We start from the raw sequence: 15,295 nt of genomic DNA on the forward strand, positions 1-15,295 counted from the left end.
ACATAATCGCACAAGATGCAAGCCAGTGAAGCGGCAGGCTCTGGGCATCCTGTCCTTGATGGATCAAGAATATTGTACAAAGTTTAAAAAGAAAATAATATAGATTGGGGTGACCAACCTCTGCATGGCATGTGGCAGATTGTGGAGAGGACAGACATCTCAGGGCAGGAAGCAGAGCAGTCAATCAGGCGGGGGAACGGGAAGAAATGATATTCTGGGAGACTTCCCTTACAATGGACGGTAGAGGGCACTGGTGCCGTAGTTCAGCTGAACGCAGCAACGAGCAGGATCATTTTATCAGGTATGCAGGTTGTAGCCGTATTGGTCTAGAGGAAAAGGCAGTCAGGACTCGTAGTAGAGATGATATCTTTTATTAGACCAACACGATTTTTGCAAAATTAAAGACTTTTTTTGCAAAAATCGTGTTGGTCTAATAAAAGATATTATTTCTACTACAAGTCCTGATTGCCAGGATCATTTTAGGCTTTCCAGGTTGCTACCAAGCTGCGAAGTGTGGTCATTGGGAACTGTACGGCGAGAGCAGAGTCTAACTGATATCTCCCTCGCTCCCACCCCAGTACTAATATTGCTCTGGGAAAGGGCAGCCCTGGCAGAGAGATGTTATAATTTCAGAGTCATGTTAAGCAGCAGATAGTTTTTATGAGATTATTTTCCACAATTTTCCACAACCTTATTTCATCTGTTCCCACCCACCTGATATTTCATAGGGCATGGGATGTGGATTCTGCAGAAAACATGAATCGGCGTCCAAGCACATGTTAAATCACCATTTTTGCTTTTTTTTAAATTAAAGTGAATCTGATGCCGTTTGCCGAATATTTCAATGCCGTTTAAAACTCGAGTAATAATTTCACAAAAGCGACGCATTAGGAACATCTCATGAAACAGAAAGAAAATCCATCTTTCGGGATTTCAGACTTCATTGCGAGTGTTCGGATCCTATTGCTAATCCCAGCTGTGCCTACGCCTGACTGCCAGGATCCAGCTGTGGACTGGTTTTAGTTTTCATCCTCTTACCTATTTCCAACTTTGGTAAAGGCGGCAAATGGGGATTATAATTCCATCTTTCACTTGCCCTTGATTTGCAAAAAAAGGCATTGATAATATGTCTCATATCCAGCAGATGTATTTGCTGTGTGAGGACACACCACCACCTATCGGACTGAAGTTGGGTTTACATTTGGACACGACGGCAGTGTGGAAGTTCCCATCAGCATTTAGCATCCCTGCACCGAATCTCTGTTCAGACGTATTTGTCGGCGCAGAGAGGAAGTATCCTAGCACGCCAGGTTTGGGCGCTGCTGGGGGGTCCCTTTGCTTGGTGTGCCACCCTCGGGGGGGAAAATGTAACTCATGAAACATGTTGGCCTTGCATCTCTGGATTTGCTGCTAACCTGCTTTCTACTTGGCACGGAAAGAACGGCAGATCATCACTGACGCTCGCCTCCCCCGCTTCATGGCTTTGTCTGATTTCAGTCGCCGGATAGAAGCTTTTTAATTTTGCAAACCTTTTCCTCGCAAGTCAGAGATTTCCTTGCACTTGCCCAAGAGAAACAGCACGCCAGTCATTATTCTTAAACGTAGACTGATGTCACGTGCTGCCCCTTTCTGCACGTGCACAGAGCGATATCCATCATTCCCACTCAGTTTTCTCACTCTTTTTTTTTTTTTTTCCTAACCCATCGTTTCTCTGATCTATTCAAGATGGTTGATTTTACATTTAAGCAGTACTAGCCTCTCTCATTTTGGGTCTTCGACACCCATTACGCTTTGCATCTTGAGTAGCTGAGAGGGGAGGAGAGGGGATCAAAGTGCTATGCTCCCTTCCCATCGCCCTGCCTCAAAAAAGGATACAGCAGAAATAGAGACCGCAGAGATGCCATTAGCTCTTCACCTTGTCTGCTAGCTTGCACTCATGCAGTCTCGAAGTGACAAGTGAATCCCAGGTGACGTGTCCTCCGCCCGGAGGAGCAAATGAGCACCCCCCTACCCCGACCACCCCGACCATCCGGAAGTGGAGTGAAATATTTCTGATTACCTGCTGGTCCTTGGGCCTCCAGAAACGAGACCCCTGCTCCGTGCATCAGAAAGAATACGATGGAGGGCACTTTCCCTCTCCGAAATCCTTCTGCTCCTGGGTATGACCAGAACCCATCAGTCCCTTTGCTACCAGGGGCTCCCAGGGATTTGGATGAGCTTGGATATATAATATGGCTGAGAGAGAGGCTAGACAGATGCTCATGGGGGGCAAACCTGGCAGAGACGCTAGAGGTAGGATATGCCTGATGAACGAGTTGAGGCATTGAAAGATTAAATAAAGAAAAACTCCTTCACAGTCAGGGCGTCCACACTGTGAAATAAGCTCCCTCCAGAGGTGGTCCAGTCACCTACCCTGGAGATCTTCCAAGAGGAGACCGGACGGTCACCTCGCTGGGGTCGCTGGACCCCCAGTTACCTTTCCTGCCTGGTGCAGGGGGCTGGACCCGATGATCTTCCGAGGAGCCTTACAATCTATGAAACAACATATCTGGTTTATGCCATGCAGAATATATGACTCCGTAGTGAAGACGAAGACGACACCAGCCTTGAGCCACCCTATAAGAATCCCATAGATCCCCCCATCGCCCCTTGTTGAAACAGCTCGTGACAAACACTCGTCCCTCTACAACACCATAACCCTCAGACACAGCGATGTCAGGACCAAGCCTTTTTAAGGTCCCTACCATGAAAACTAGCCCTCGCTTTGGAGGTGACCTGTCCCAGCACCTTAAGGAACTTAGAACCTCGGTTGTTACCTGGATTTCTTCCCCCGAGTAACCATCAAAACAGAACGTCCCAGCCGCGGCAACCACGTCTGGAGCCAGTTGCCCTAGACGCAGCCAAAGAGCGGTTGTGCTAGACTGTCATTCGACCTGCCGCAGCGAGGATGCAGCAGCCCAAGCTGTTCTACCAGCACCAGGAGACCTACGGTGCCAGATCTCTCGACCAAGCAGACTGCCAAGCGAACAGGCCACTTCCAGCATTTGTCCTCCCAGAAACCCTGACCTCAGTAGGTAAGAGCATTTAATTCTCCGCTCCGCTGCCTAGCCTGTCCCCCTTTAAAACTTCTCCCCTGGGCACATGTTGTCCCTGGATGTAACCTACTGCTACTTGCTCTCTGGGGCCTTCCTCTTTTTCCCATTTTCTCTAATCCTTTGACGTTTGCATTAATTCACGCTTTCAAATGGTTCCCCGGATAAAGCCTCGGTTGCTCGTGGTGGTGACGTGAACTCCCGTGTTACTGTTTCAGGAACGTCCAACCTGTATCAGACCTCCAGTCAAGACAAAGAAGTTCTCATGTCGCCGCCTGCAGGTATGGGACACGCGGCAGAGGAATTAAGGCCGAACTTGGCGTACGAGTGAAGTTCATAACTCCCTTTGAAGGTCCTGGCTGTGCCAGCGGTGGGTAGTAAAGAGTCAGGCCCAGCAAGTTGGGCTGAACATTATAATGTGCCCTCGGAGGACACCTACTTTCCCTTACGCCCTCTTATTTTATCTCAAACACCGTACCTGGTGTCGAACCTACTCTGATTTTCCAGTCCTATGCCCAACCGAATGCCAAAGTTGGTAATGCAGACCAGAAACACCAGACTTGGACCAGGTTATACCATGGGCTTCTCTACATTATGGGGTCACAGCTGCCATAGCCATGCCAGGAAAACTATGTAGTGTAGACCAGACCTCGGTGTCTAATTTGACTCCGATATGCACCATTGCAGAACTAGATCCTTAGCTGGCATAAATTGATATAACCTCATTGAAGTCAATAGACCAGCACCAATTTACATTAGCATTTGCCCCATGCTTGGGAGGGCTGGGTTCAGTCAAGCTGAATGCTTATGTGGTCTGGATACTTAAAAAGCTGCTTTTATTTCTATTGCCCAGGTTTCCAGATGGCTCCCTGCGGATGTTTCTTCGATCCCCGGATATACCGTATAGAATGGGCAACGACCAATTTTGTGCAGCCATCTGTTTATAAGCTCCCCAGCGGCTCGAATTCGCAGACCCCGTACCTCCTGGATGCTCAGAGATACCTCAAGAGCCCTGTACAGACCGTCCCGTACCCGCATTATCAGCAAATCCCCAGCAACCCCCAATACATCATGCCTTATTTCAATCAAGAGGGCCTCACCAGCGTCACAGAACAAGTTAATTTTGTCCCCAACCCACTTCACGACTCTCAGCTCGTTGAGGTGCCTCATCTCCAGGAAGAAGGCCAAATTCAGAAGAGCGACCACAAACTACCCCAGCTCCTTATCACATTGCCTGGCCTGAACCAGAATGAGACCCCCATCCAAGTCGGCACCCTCAACCACCTGGAGGAAAGGCTAAATCAGACGACCGACCCTGACCCAAGCCACCACCTGGATTTCCAAGTGTTTGATGGTTACCAAGCTGAGGGGAGAGACCTTCAAGAAAATCATGTGATCCAGAACCTCCTAGCAAACCCTCAGACCCCGGACGTGTGCATGGAAGAGCAAAATCCCCTTCCGAGCACCGGTGCTGAAAAGGCACAGGTGGTGCCAGAGGGGACACCCTGTCCTCCGCCGGACAGCATTGCAGCTGAAGAAAGAGAAACGGCGGACGCACAAAAATCCTTCGACCTGCCCGAGAAGGTTTTGCTGGAAGATGCAATGAAACTTTTTGGTTGCTCTCCAGCTAACTCGGACTCTGAGGTCCCCAAGGACAACTTGAGCCGCCCCCCTGAGCCCAGCAAGAGGAAGAGGAAAGACTGCGACTTCCCAAGCGAAGACATGAGCTCACTGAAGCTGCCAGAGGAGCTGCTGTCCTGTGCCTACAGCGTGCCAGAGATTTTAACCACAGTGGCAAGCCTGGATTATTTCTACGACATCAAAACCAACGATGAGGAACCAAAGTGGGAGTTCGGACGGGCGCTACCAGCTCCCCAAAACCGTGCATCGCTCCAGGATGGCCTGCAGGAGCCCCAGAGGAAAAAGAAGCGAAGTAACCCGTCTGCTAAGAAAGGCAAACACAGAGCCAGCAAATGCAAAGCTTCTTCTGCACAGGATTGCTGCATGTCCCAGGGGCAGGACTGCCCCATGCCAGCTGTCTGACTGGCACCTTCCCTCTGACTGTACAGAAGCAATTCTGGGCCGGGGCAGGCCCGCTGATTGCAATGAATGACTTGATCAGAACGGACATTCCTTTTATTCCCCCATTAAAAGCGATCTGTTTGGAAATACTCTGCGTCTGCATTTGAGAGAGAATTGCAAGGGCAAAACTCAGGGTGCAGCACAGGGGAGTGTGGTGTAGAAAGGACCAAGTGGATGCAACAGCCAAGCATGTAGGGGAGTTAAATGCCGAATCCCAAACCAGCTGTTCGCAGGGATTTATAGACGGTGCAGTGGGCCAATGTGTCCCGAGTTATTCATGCTCTCCTACAACAGGCCTGTCTGTCTTCTGGGGGCCACAATTCCTCACCCCAGCTGCATGCCATGTGGCCTCCATCCCACATTGCCCTCTCCGCCTCCCCCTGCCCAATATACAGCATGGGGACCCCTGCCTATGGGCTGCTTGGCCTTGCAGGCTGCACTGTGCCACCCTTTCCCCCTGCCAAGGGTGGGGCAGGCAGCAAAGGTTAAAGGAGGGAGTCTGGAGACTGGCAGGAGCAGCAGGAGAGCATTGGAGGGAGCCTGGAAGGGCCTCAGATTAATCCCTGGGGGCTCAATATGCCCATGGACCGCTAGCTGGACAGCCCTGTCCTAGAATATAGACACACAGCTCATTCAGACCAGTCGCACAAAAGTTGTTCCCGGGCCACGTTACGGGCAGCGAGGTGCAGAAGGTCCCCGGGGAAGTGAACTGGTGCCGTGACAGTAGCCAGGGTACCGGCTTACTGCTGTAGCACTGTACATCCGCCTTACACCGGGGTCAAGGTGCAGGGCCCAGGAGAATCGGCAAGGGGGGACTCCCTCCAGCAAGCCAGGGAGCTGGGCCCGTAACAGGAGTGACAGCGGGGTCCTGGTGGTAGAGCAGCCATCAAGGTTGTGCGGTCCCAGAGCACGCGAGGATCGAGGCTCTCTGCCCAATAGTTTGAACTCTGCCCGCTAGAGGAGACGGCAGGAAAGGTCTAAACCCCACTGCCCCAAGCTGCAGGAGCCAAATTACCATCTGGAGCCTGCGACTTCCCCCCCCCAACAGCTCCTCTGTGCTTCTGCCCACGTCCCCCTCACCCACAGACCCCAGCTTGGGACAAAGCCAGGCTGAAGTTTGACGAGATCGGTCCTGGGCAGGCAACGAGGCCCCAGAGCCGTGATGCTGAGCCAGGCGCCTGCGTGCAGAGCGGGCGGCTGGGAGGAAATAGCCCTACTTCCTCTTGCTGTGCAGCATAGGGGGGGAACCGGGTGGGCAGAGGAAGCAGCTGCCCCCACCCAAAAAAAGGCTACAGGAGGCAGCAGGGGCTTTGGCAAGGCAGACCGGTCCTGCTTGCAGCCGCCTCTGCAGGTGTAAGAGGACGCAGCCTGGGGCTGGCACGAGCTGCACCGGCTAACGGCCCGGGAGGGCCGACTGATCTGCTCCTACCCACAGCCATTGGAGCCCCCGAGATTATAATTCAGCCAGGGACCCTCACGAGTTAGCTCAGTATCATGCAGCTACCATGACAACCATGGGAGTAGCTATAGTCTTCTCTGGATCCGAGCTACTTTTGGGCATAGAAAGGATGGAGGTGACATCTCACTGCAGATCCCTCCAGCTGCCGTGCGAGTTGGGGGAGCAGGGGGGCGGTTCCAGCTGGGGAGAAAGCCCCCCCTACCCACCCCACACACAATTTTTCTCTTAACGCAGCCTCAGAAGTTAAAGAAACTCGTCCCCTCCACGTTGTTCCCATTGCACTTTCCTCTGAAGCATCAAGAATTGGGTGCTGCTGGAGACGAGCCTCTGGCTCGGAGGGAGCACACAGCTGGCCCTTCCTCTGCTCTTGGAGATTGCCTTGTGCAGAGAAATCGTCACAAGACAGGTTTCCAGGCAAAATCTAAGGTCTGAGAAGCCCTGTACAACCTGGGCCCTTGCTATGCGATGAACGCAGAGTCCGCCCATCCGATGCCACCACAGTTGCAAAGTGCAAAGGGTGTGAAAGCCAACCGCAGCCAGTTTAAAGGGGCGACAAGGGGCATCTTCCATGGAGCAAGCAGCTGAGTTTGGGCCCCCCTCTTCTGCCCAGAGCAGCCAGGATTCAGAGCTCCACCCGTAGCTGAGCTGGTCATGAGTCCACAATTAAATTTTAGAGTGCTAAAATCATTTTAAGCTGGATACCAATGTTTCAAAGACTCTTATTTCTTTCTGAGAGTGGGAAGCAGCAGTTGTGAGCCCCAGCGCTGTGCCCAACCTAGTCCTCTCTTCTTCTCAGCAGAGAATTAGCATAGCCACATGCATCTGGCACACAGAGGCGAGGCTGAGTAGCCGGCCTGGACACCAGCTAAGCTAAACAGAAGTAAACAGTGGCTGCTTCCCAATGCAAAGGCAGCACAGCCACATCCCCCTGGTGTCAGGCAGATAGGTAGGAGTCTACATCTACATAGAAGCAGAAGGGTGTACATACAAGCAGAAGCATGTACATACAGCAGAAGGGTACCCAGCAGTGGTCCCAGATCAGCTTTTCAAATTTGGGATGAAAATCTTGCTTTGGGGACACTAGAAATCCAGGACTGTCCTGGAAAACCTACACTGCATTGCTATAATACAACCATGGCCTTAAGTGTTGGAGCAGAGCTGATCAAAGCAAGTATTGATTGTTCTCATTAAAAGTTTCAACTAAGCCAGGGACTGGAACGGCTGCAAAAACAGTGGTGGTGCAATAAAGTCCTGTTGATTTTTAAATAGCTGGGCATCTGACTCTCATTGGATCTTTAACGTCTTCTGTATCACACCCAGCATCTAGGCCAGTGGTGCCCAGCCTCATTTGACCCAAGGGATCCCCTCCATAATGGTAGAAACGGTGCGCCCCTCTGTTCACAAAGACGTATGCATTAGAGCGCTTGCCTCCTTGCAGAGAAGTTAGGCAACAGGGATAAGCTTGAGCTTTCATTGATCTCCTCGCCCCCCCAGGGCACCCATTAAAGGGTCTAGCAGCACCGCTGGTTGCCGCAGCACCATGGCTGAGAATCACCGGTCTAGGTATCCCCATTGCTTCGTGTCCCACGCCACCGTTTCCATCCCCTCTAGCAGTTAGGCCCAGTCTAGAGACAAGTCTGCCACCACTTCTGACTCGACAGGAGTTTGGGGCACTTAAGCAGTAGAGACCAATGGTTGGAAGGTCCTGGTCCGATTCTTGTGGATAACCTGGAGCAATGATCTGCCTGGTGGGTCCAAGGAGAAGCTAAACTTAAACCTGAAAATACTGCTTTGCACTCTGAGCCCTCCTTCTACCCGGGGCTCTGCACCGCTTTGCAAGCTCAGAGCTTCCAAGGGAGAGAAAGAGACTTATTCATCCTCAGAAAAGCAGCATCCACCCCCAACCACCATCACCCAACCCCCTTTAATTTTAAAGCTTCTCAGGTCTCCTTAGAGCAAGATGCTACCAAGACTGGTTTAGCAAACTTGGCACAAAAGCAGGATGTAAAGGGATATGGGATTCTAGGGAAGAAACTAGCACTTCCCATCAATCCAATCAAACCAATTTGAGTTGAATGCATGAGGTGTTTGGAGATGGGGAGAGGGGCTGGAGGAGAAGAAAAAAAAAAAATAAAAAAAAAAATCCCCTTCTCATCCCAAACTTGTCAGGCATTAGCTGGATGGAGTAAGAGTGATACACTAGGTGTGTCAGAGGCCTCAGGTCACTAAGGAAGAAGTTTCTCCTATATCCAAATGTGCAGGTATCGAATCACAACCAGTTTTATTGGTGCCATGAGCCAGACATGCATACCCCCCCCCCAAGGAGAATAAAACGGTCGCAGCCCCGGAGAGGGCTCTTGTGAAAGAAGTGTTCAACGAGGAAGCAACAGCTGGAGTGCTACCACACGTGCCTGGAACATTTCCACTCTCTTTATTGATCATTTTAACATTTGATCTCCATAACCTCTTTTGCCAAATTACAGACAAGTCCCACCGCCCCCCCCGCAAGAAACAACCTACTACTACAGCTCTGCAGCACCGTTACCTCCTCCTCCAGCCTGGTCGCACAAGCCGAAGATCAAGAACCAGCGGGGCAGAAACCCCCAACATGACGCATTGCTCAGAGCACCGAAGGCAACATTATTGGATCGGAAAGAGGAACGAGCCATTGAGTCTTGCTTGCAATAGGTGCAGGTTGAGATACGTCTGCAGTTACTAGCGACTACTAGTCGAGGGTTATAGTTCACTCTGGGCCCCAAGCTGTCACCAGTCTCGGCTAGAGAGCTGGGATATTTTGGAAGGTGTCTAGATACTAGACAGCACCGAGATGGAAGCAGCCATGCTGGCTCGATGCATCAGCCTCAGCATCTCACCTTGCCAGCCGACTAACTGCACGCTCCTCTTAATCCCTAAGTTGCCAAGACTTCACACTCCAGCTTCTTAAGTGGCTGCACTTACATCATTAGCAGATAATCAAAATGCTCCATGAGGGTGGGGAGGGGGGAAAAAAAAAAAAAAAAAAAAAAAAATTAGAAAGGTTACATTACTTGAGAGAAGCAGCAGCGGTAGCATTAGTGCCTCAGGACCAGCCTCCCTCTCCCGATGCTGTTGTAGAAGCCTTTGGTCCCATCCGGCCCGTGGGGCAGACGGATCACACCCGGTCGAAGGCCGAAGGAGTCGGGCACCTTCCTTGGTGCCAGAGGGCTGCAGAGCAGAGGTTTGGTTTCCAGAGGCGGGCTCTGGGCTGCCGCGCGTCGCCGCTGCACCCACGAGCTGCCGGACCCGATCCCGCTGTCCCAGCAGGAGTCAGAAAATCGTTGGTACTCGGGGCTGGTGCTCGTGCTCAGGCTGGACGAGCCTCCGCTCCCCAGCTCGGCAGCCAGGGATGAAGGGCACTGGAGGGCTTTACTGGAGAGAAGAGGGCTGGAGTACGGGGTGCTGAAGAAGCAGGGTTTGAAGCTGCAGAGGCTGCTGGCGGGCCACGCCGGAGAAGAGAGATACTGCTGCATTAGGACGGGAGGCGAAGTCGGCGTGCTGTCGGACTCCGAGGAGCTGCAGAAGAAGGAGTCTCCCGCGCTACACGGCATCTTCTCTGACGCCGGCAATGCCTGCGGCTTCCAGCCTGGCTTGCCAGCCAGCTCCACCTCCTCCGCCTCCTCTTGCTCAGCCCCGCTCTTCTTCTTGGAGCCTTTCCCCGAGAGACGGACCACCTTGATGCCCAGCGAGCCCTGGCTGTGGTTCAGCTCCTCGTAGGCCTTCCTGGCGTTCTCCAGGCTCTCGTACTCCACCAAGGCACAGCACTTGGTCAGCAGCTCGGGGTAGCGGAAGGAATACTTCTTCACATCCGACGGCAGCTTCTTGCCGGGCCGCAGGATGCGGATGGAGGTGATGGCACCGAACGGGCTGAACATCTTGGTGATGGTCTCGATGAAGCTCTTTTGGAGCGGCAGGGACAGGGCTTGCTCCTGGGGCAGGCGGTTCCAGGCCAGGAGCAGCTTGCTCGGTGGGATGCTCAAGAGAGACTCTGGGATGGCGTTTCTCCGCCTCACCTTGGTCCCTTCCTCATTCACTTCTAGGCGCTCCGAGAACTGCAGGGCATACAGAGTGAGCCGCCAGTCTCGGGTGAGGTATTTCACCTGTTGCACAAGAAGGTAAGCATCATTTTCCTTTGAGTATTACCAAGAACAAGATGGTGCCTGGATAGACACCTGCGCAGGTCAGAGGCCCTGATCAGCTCAGCCCATGGAGAGCGTGGCTTTCTCCCCTCCTCTTCTTCACACTAGCAACTCTAGTGCACATGAGCTGGCAAGTGGAGCATGCTTTGCCAAGGGGCTCATATGCCTTTAGTGACCGTGGGAGGGAAGCGGTCACCGACACCACCCAGTACAGCACCGGGCCCTAGATAAATCAGAGCCCCAAGAACAGAATGGCCAAGAATAAGCCAAGATCTCAGAGTGTTTATAGTTTTGTTTTAAGTTACAGAGACTTGGGGGTGTGGGTAGAATAGCTAGACTCCCATAAAGGGCAGGTTAAGTCTGGCCATTTAGCCTAGGGTAATGCTGTTCAAAATGCAAGAGTTAAAGCTAAGCTCCCAAGGAGGTGCCTAGTACCATCCATCCATACTTCTTTCCTAGGCTTCAAAAGAAGAGAAACAGTCTATGAAGGGGCCTTTTTTGATAACAATGTTCAAAAAGAAATTGCAATATCTGCATAGGCACCTTCATCTGGAAGTCCTGGAGTACTCAGCATTCATTCCTGCCTGTGGCAGTGGGGCAGGCTAGATAATCTGTTCAGGTCCCTCCTGACCCCAGCTACTATGAAAACTATGAATGAAACTATACTCTGCAAACCACTCACTTCCACCTACCCCCACTCCATGGTAGCAATCAGCTAATAGCAACCAGCAATTTAGGATGGTTAGTTCAATATGGGAGAGGAGCCCCATATCAGTCTGGAGGGGCAGGGTAGAGGTGATGCGACCCAGTTTAACCCCAGCCCTCTTGCAAGCTTTACTAGAGCTGGGCAGCATGCACGGTGGTGACTGCACAAGGCATCAATACATTGACTCGGTTGCTCATAACTGGCTTCGACATTTAGGCCCAGGACTACCTTCCCTTTACCTTTGGGCCTCTTCCTGTCCGTGCCAGGCTCTACCCACCTTCTTGAAAGAGGTCAGTAGTTTGATGCTCACAAAACCCATCTTGTTCTTCTGGACATGCTTCAGGAGGAAGGCATCCTTGGCGAGGTTTTCATCAGACAAGTAGAACTCCACTTGAGAAACAATCCTCTTGATCAGCTGCGGATCGGGCACGGAGCAGTCGCACTCAAACGAGTCACCCCCAAAAATATCGTTCACATCATAGAAGCTCCTAGGAACAAGGGAGCAGGGATGCCGTGCAAGGTTAGCGGCCCTCCTAGCCGGGACACACATGCAGAGCATGAACTAGCTGCACTTGCACGAGGCTTGGCAAGCCATGCCAGAACTGGAACAGTTACAGTAGGAACTACAGGGACGAGCCGGCTTACCGGCATCACTTGGGTACCAACCCAAATTCCTCCCCAGCAGCCAGAGACTTAAACAGGGATCCATCGGCATATTGTGTCAGAGTGTCTTTCACAACCCCAAAAGGAGCTTCCCCCCCGCACTGCCAAAAAGCTTGTGCTGCACACTTCCCCACTCCCTTGTGTCCTGGAAATCAGGTTGCCTCCTGCTTCTTTGGATGCAAAAGCCTTGATCTCTCTCATATTGCAGTGCTGCAGGCTGAGCAGCATGGAGGCTGCCCATTAACACTGCCCCAGATCTACCCTAGCATGCCCAGGTCCCTGCCATGTGAGCACCCTCGGGAGATGGGACACAAGGGCACCTTAGAGAGTTGGCAATACTGCACCAGTCACACCAGCTCCCTTGCAAGGACACACATACCCATCGAAGCTCTCAAAGAAGTCCTCCTGGCTGAGCGGGGGCAGAAGCGAGGTCCTGCGCGGAAGCAAGTGCAGGGCAGAGAAGGGGTTTGCTTGCACCTGGACTGGGGTGCTGCAGCTGGGCTGGGAGCCAAGCCTCAAGGCCACCATGGAGCTACGGGACAACATGGCACTTCATCTGGGAGGTTACAAGAGAGAAACAACAATCGGAGGCTGTTCAAACACTTTCCACCAAAGAGACCTGCAGTCGGGGCACCTGGGCATGTATCCCACCTTGGCAGAAGCCACTACTGTACCCAAGCAGGTGAAGGGCACCAACAAGGGATGTGTCCCAACAGAAAGAAAACCCAGCCCAAATCATCCCCATCTGCTCACCTGCTTCACAGGGCTGCCAGTGCAACAAGAGCCCACCGGCTTCTGGCACTACATCCTAGAGGCCTTGAAGAGATGGTCTCCTTCCCTCCTCGCCCAAACTGAAGCCCCTTGGAACAGAGAAAACCCCTTGTGCTTCCCGAGCCCTGGTTTATAAGAAAAGCCAGAGCCACACAGGAAAAGCTGCTACAGGGATTTGGGACTGCAGTGGGCCCTGGGAGAGGAGAGCAGGCATCCAGGTGAAATGTGTCCTCGGGCTAACCAGCTGCACCTGGCCTGTATTACTGAGCTCTCAGGCCAGAAACAGGGCAAAGCCACTTCTTGGAAGGGGGGGGATTTAGTGGTTGTTTTAGCAGGTGTGACTTGGAGGGCTGTTACAAGGCACTGAGCTGGAGGGGGATTAGCAGGAATAAGGGCTGCATGCAATAGGATGCAGTAGGTTTCCTTGGTTGGGCTGTTACGTGCCCAGAGCTACAGAGAAAGCCCAAGCTGGTGAGAGAGCTGGGAGCCCTTCCTGAGTGCTTTTGAAGGGGTCCTCGTCTGCATCCCTGATGCCACTTTAAGTGATGAATGTAGCTCAGCTGCTAGCCTCCTCCTCCCCCCGCTGTGATCATGAGGAAGGGCCTGGGGGAAGCAGAAATAGGGTAAAAGGTGGCTTTGTTTCTCCAGGCCCATTTTGAATGTGACTAGCAGCCAGGCCTTGCCACCCAGCAAGAGGGTCTGCAAACCCGGCTGCCCCAAGGAGCAAATGGCCAGGCAGCCCTTGATGCCCTTCCTTTGGGTGAAGTGCAGTGGTTCGAGTTAGGGACTGGAGTTGAAACCTGCCTGATGCTTGGGTCTAACCAGACCCATGAAGGCTGGGGTAGGGTTGCACAGGTTTGTGCTGGGGGGTCCTGGATCTGAAGCGGGCTGGGGAGGGTGTTAGCTCACGAGCAGGGAGCAAAGATGCTGGAACCAGGGTGTGCGCCGGGGGGTGTGTAGCTCCTGTAACCTCCGGTACCGAGTTTGGGAGGGAGGGAGAGAGGTGACTGGAGGGGTAGAATAACTAGGGGAGTATGGAGAAAAAAAGACATTGGGACGGATGAGTAGGCGGGGGTCACCGAGTCCTGTCCCAGTCTCTCGTGCTGCTGGTGACCAGGGAAGAGCTGGGACAAGAGGGCTGTGTTGTCCTCTAGCCAGCCCTCCTGGCTCGCAGCAATCTGTGTGAAGGGCCGTCACCTATTGCAAAGTTGGAGTCTGGCAGGAGGAGAGAGGAAGCCGTGCCGTGTGCTGCCGGTGCTGCCATCCGCTCCGTCTGGTGCAGCCGTTTGCAAAGTGCACAACGAAGCAGCAATGCCTCTTCCCCGCCCCATCACCCCTTCTTACCGGGGGCATTTCACACCGGTTGTCCATGGGTGGAAGCGAGCCAGCAGGGTGCGGGGGGACGGGCAGTCAAGACGTGGGCGCTGGGGAGCTAGCGTGGAAACTGGGTCCTGACGGGCAGTCTGATCGAGGGCGGTTGCTGCCCTGCCGCAGGCCCTGCTTCTCGGTGCCAGCGAGGGTAGCACGGCAGCTATTGAGCATCCTAAAGGGAACTGCCTTGTCCCACCTTCTCTCTTCTTGATCAGCGATGCCGAGCAGAGGCCCTGCCCTGTGGCAGCTACGACCCTTGCTTCCTCTAGCCCCACTGGTCTTGTCCTTTCCTGGTGTTGGGATGTAGGGGTGGACCAAGCAGGCCAGCCAAGCTCACTGCAGCCCTTCAGTGACTAGATGGATGGTGTGGCAGGGAGGACGTGGCTGTGCCTGGGAGCCGGTTGTCTGTCTGTGCTGCTCCTTTGCAGTGGCAGTCGTCTGCGCCCAGCCATTGCTTGCCCCCTTGCAGGCGGGGCATGGGGTTTGCCCTGAATCTCCCCTTCCCAGCTCGTGATGGTGATGCTGAAGGATGCCAGACCTGCCACTAAGGCTCCCTTTCGCTTGTGCTGTGCTCCCAAGCCCCTGGGCTCTTGAGCCCCGCAGCGGGGAGGGGCAGGTGGCTGGCACCGCTGCCTCCGGGGATCCACCCCAAGCCTGATCCGCCCTCAGGAGATGGTTGTGGCATGAGGAAGATGAAGCTGAAGAGGGTCCCATGGAGGAGACTGAGCAGCTGCTGGCAGACTTAGTGAGGAGTGAATGGAGAAAGTACCTGGCTGGGGCAGGGGGAAGAGGTGATGGGGAAAGGAAATTAGAAGCTCTGGTCCCGTGTACCCCGAGGATTACAGGAAGACCCGTTGGGGCTTATAGATGTGAGAAGTCCTTGTGGTGGGCAGAGATTAATGTGTAAGTAGCAGGAAATGACCAAACCGCATTTCCAAATGGAACCGAATGGGTGTCCCTGCGCCCGCGGGAGCTG

General features: G+C 53.2%; 2 protein-coding genes across 2 annotated transcripts; one reads left to right on the forward strand and one right to left on the reverse strand.

Moving 5' to 3' along the window:
* The first annotated feature begins 450 nt into the window (after positions 1-450).
* Positions 451-5,244, forward strand: PRR22 (proline rich 22). Its single transcript, XM_019485365.2, has 3 exons — positions 451-3,074; positions 3,311-3,373; positions 3,946-5,244. The coding sequence occupies exons 1-3, from the start codon at positions 2,948-2,950 to the stop codon at positions 5,133-5,135; spliced, it is 1,380 nt and encodes a 459-aa protein (XP_019340910.1). The 5' UTR covers positions 451-2,947; the 3' UTR covers positions 5,136-5,244.
* Positions 5,245-9,637: 4,393 nt separating this feature from the next.
* LOC102562088 (la-related protein 6) lies at positions 9,638-13,384 on the reverse strand. The gene is made up of 4 exons (XM_014608826.3): positions 12,931-13,384; positions 12,557-12,733; positions 11,792-12,002; positions 9,638-10,769 (listed from the first exon to the last, which is right to left on the reverse strand). The coding sequence occupies exons 2-4, from the start codon at positions 12,721-12,723 to the stop codon at positions 9,705-9,707; spliced, it is 1,443 nt and encodes a 480-aa protein (XP_014464312.1). The 5' UTR covers positions 12,724-12,733; positions 12,931-13,384; the 3' UTR covers positions 9,638-9,704.
* Positions 13,385-15,295: the final 1,911 nt, after the last annotated feature.

This window comes from Alligator mississippiensis, chromosome 16, assembly GCF_030867095.1.
Source record: "Alligator mississippiensis isolate rAllMis1 chromosome 16, rAllMis1, whole genome shotgun sequence".
Lineage (NCBI taxonomy): Eukaryota > Metazoa > Chordata > Crocodylia > Alligatoridae > Alligator > Alligator mississippiensis.

Coding starts and splice junctions, on each gene's coding strand:
- LOC102562088 (XM_014608826.3), bottom strand. CDS start 12,723: ATGTTGTCCCGTAGCTCCATGGTGGCCTTGAGGCTTGGCTCCCAGCCC. Junction 12,003..12,556: donor TTCTTTGAGAGCTTCGATGG/GTATGTGTGTCC, acceptor CCTTGTTCCTAG/GAGCTTCTATGATGTGAACG. Junction 10,770..11,791: donor TACTGACCTCTTTCAAGAAG/GTGGGTAGAGCC, acceptor CTTGTGCAACAG/GTGAAATACCTCACCCGAGA.
- PRR22 (XM_019485365.2), top strand. CDS start 2,948: ATGCAGCAGCCCAAGCTGTTCTACCAGCACCAGGAGACCTACGGTGCC. Junction 3,075..3,310: donor AGAAACCCTGACCTCAGTAG/GTAAGAGCATTT, acceptor TTACTGTTTCAG/GAACGTCCAACCTGTATCAG. Junction 3,374..3,945: donor TCTCATGTCGCCGCCTGCAG/GTATGGGACACG, acceptor TCTATTGCCCAG/GTTTCCAGATGGCTCCCTGC.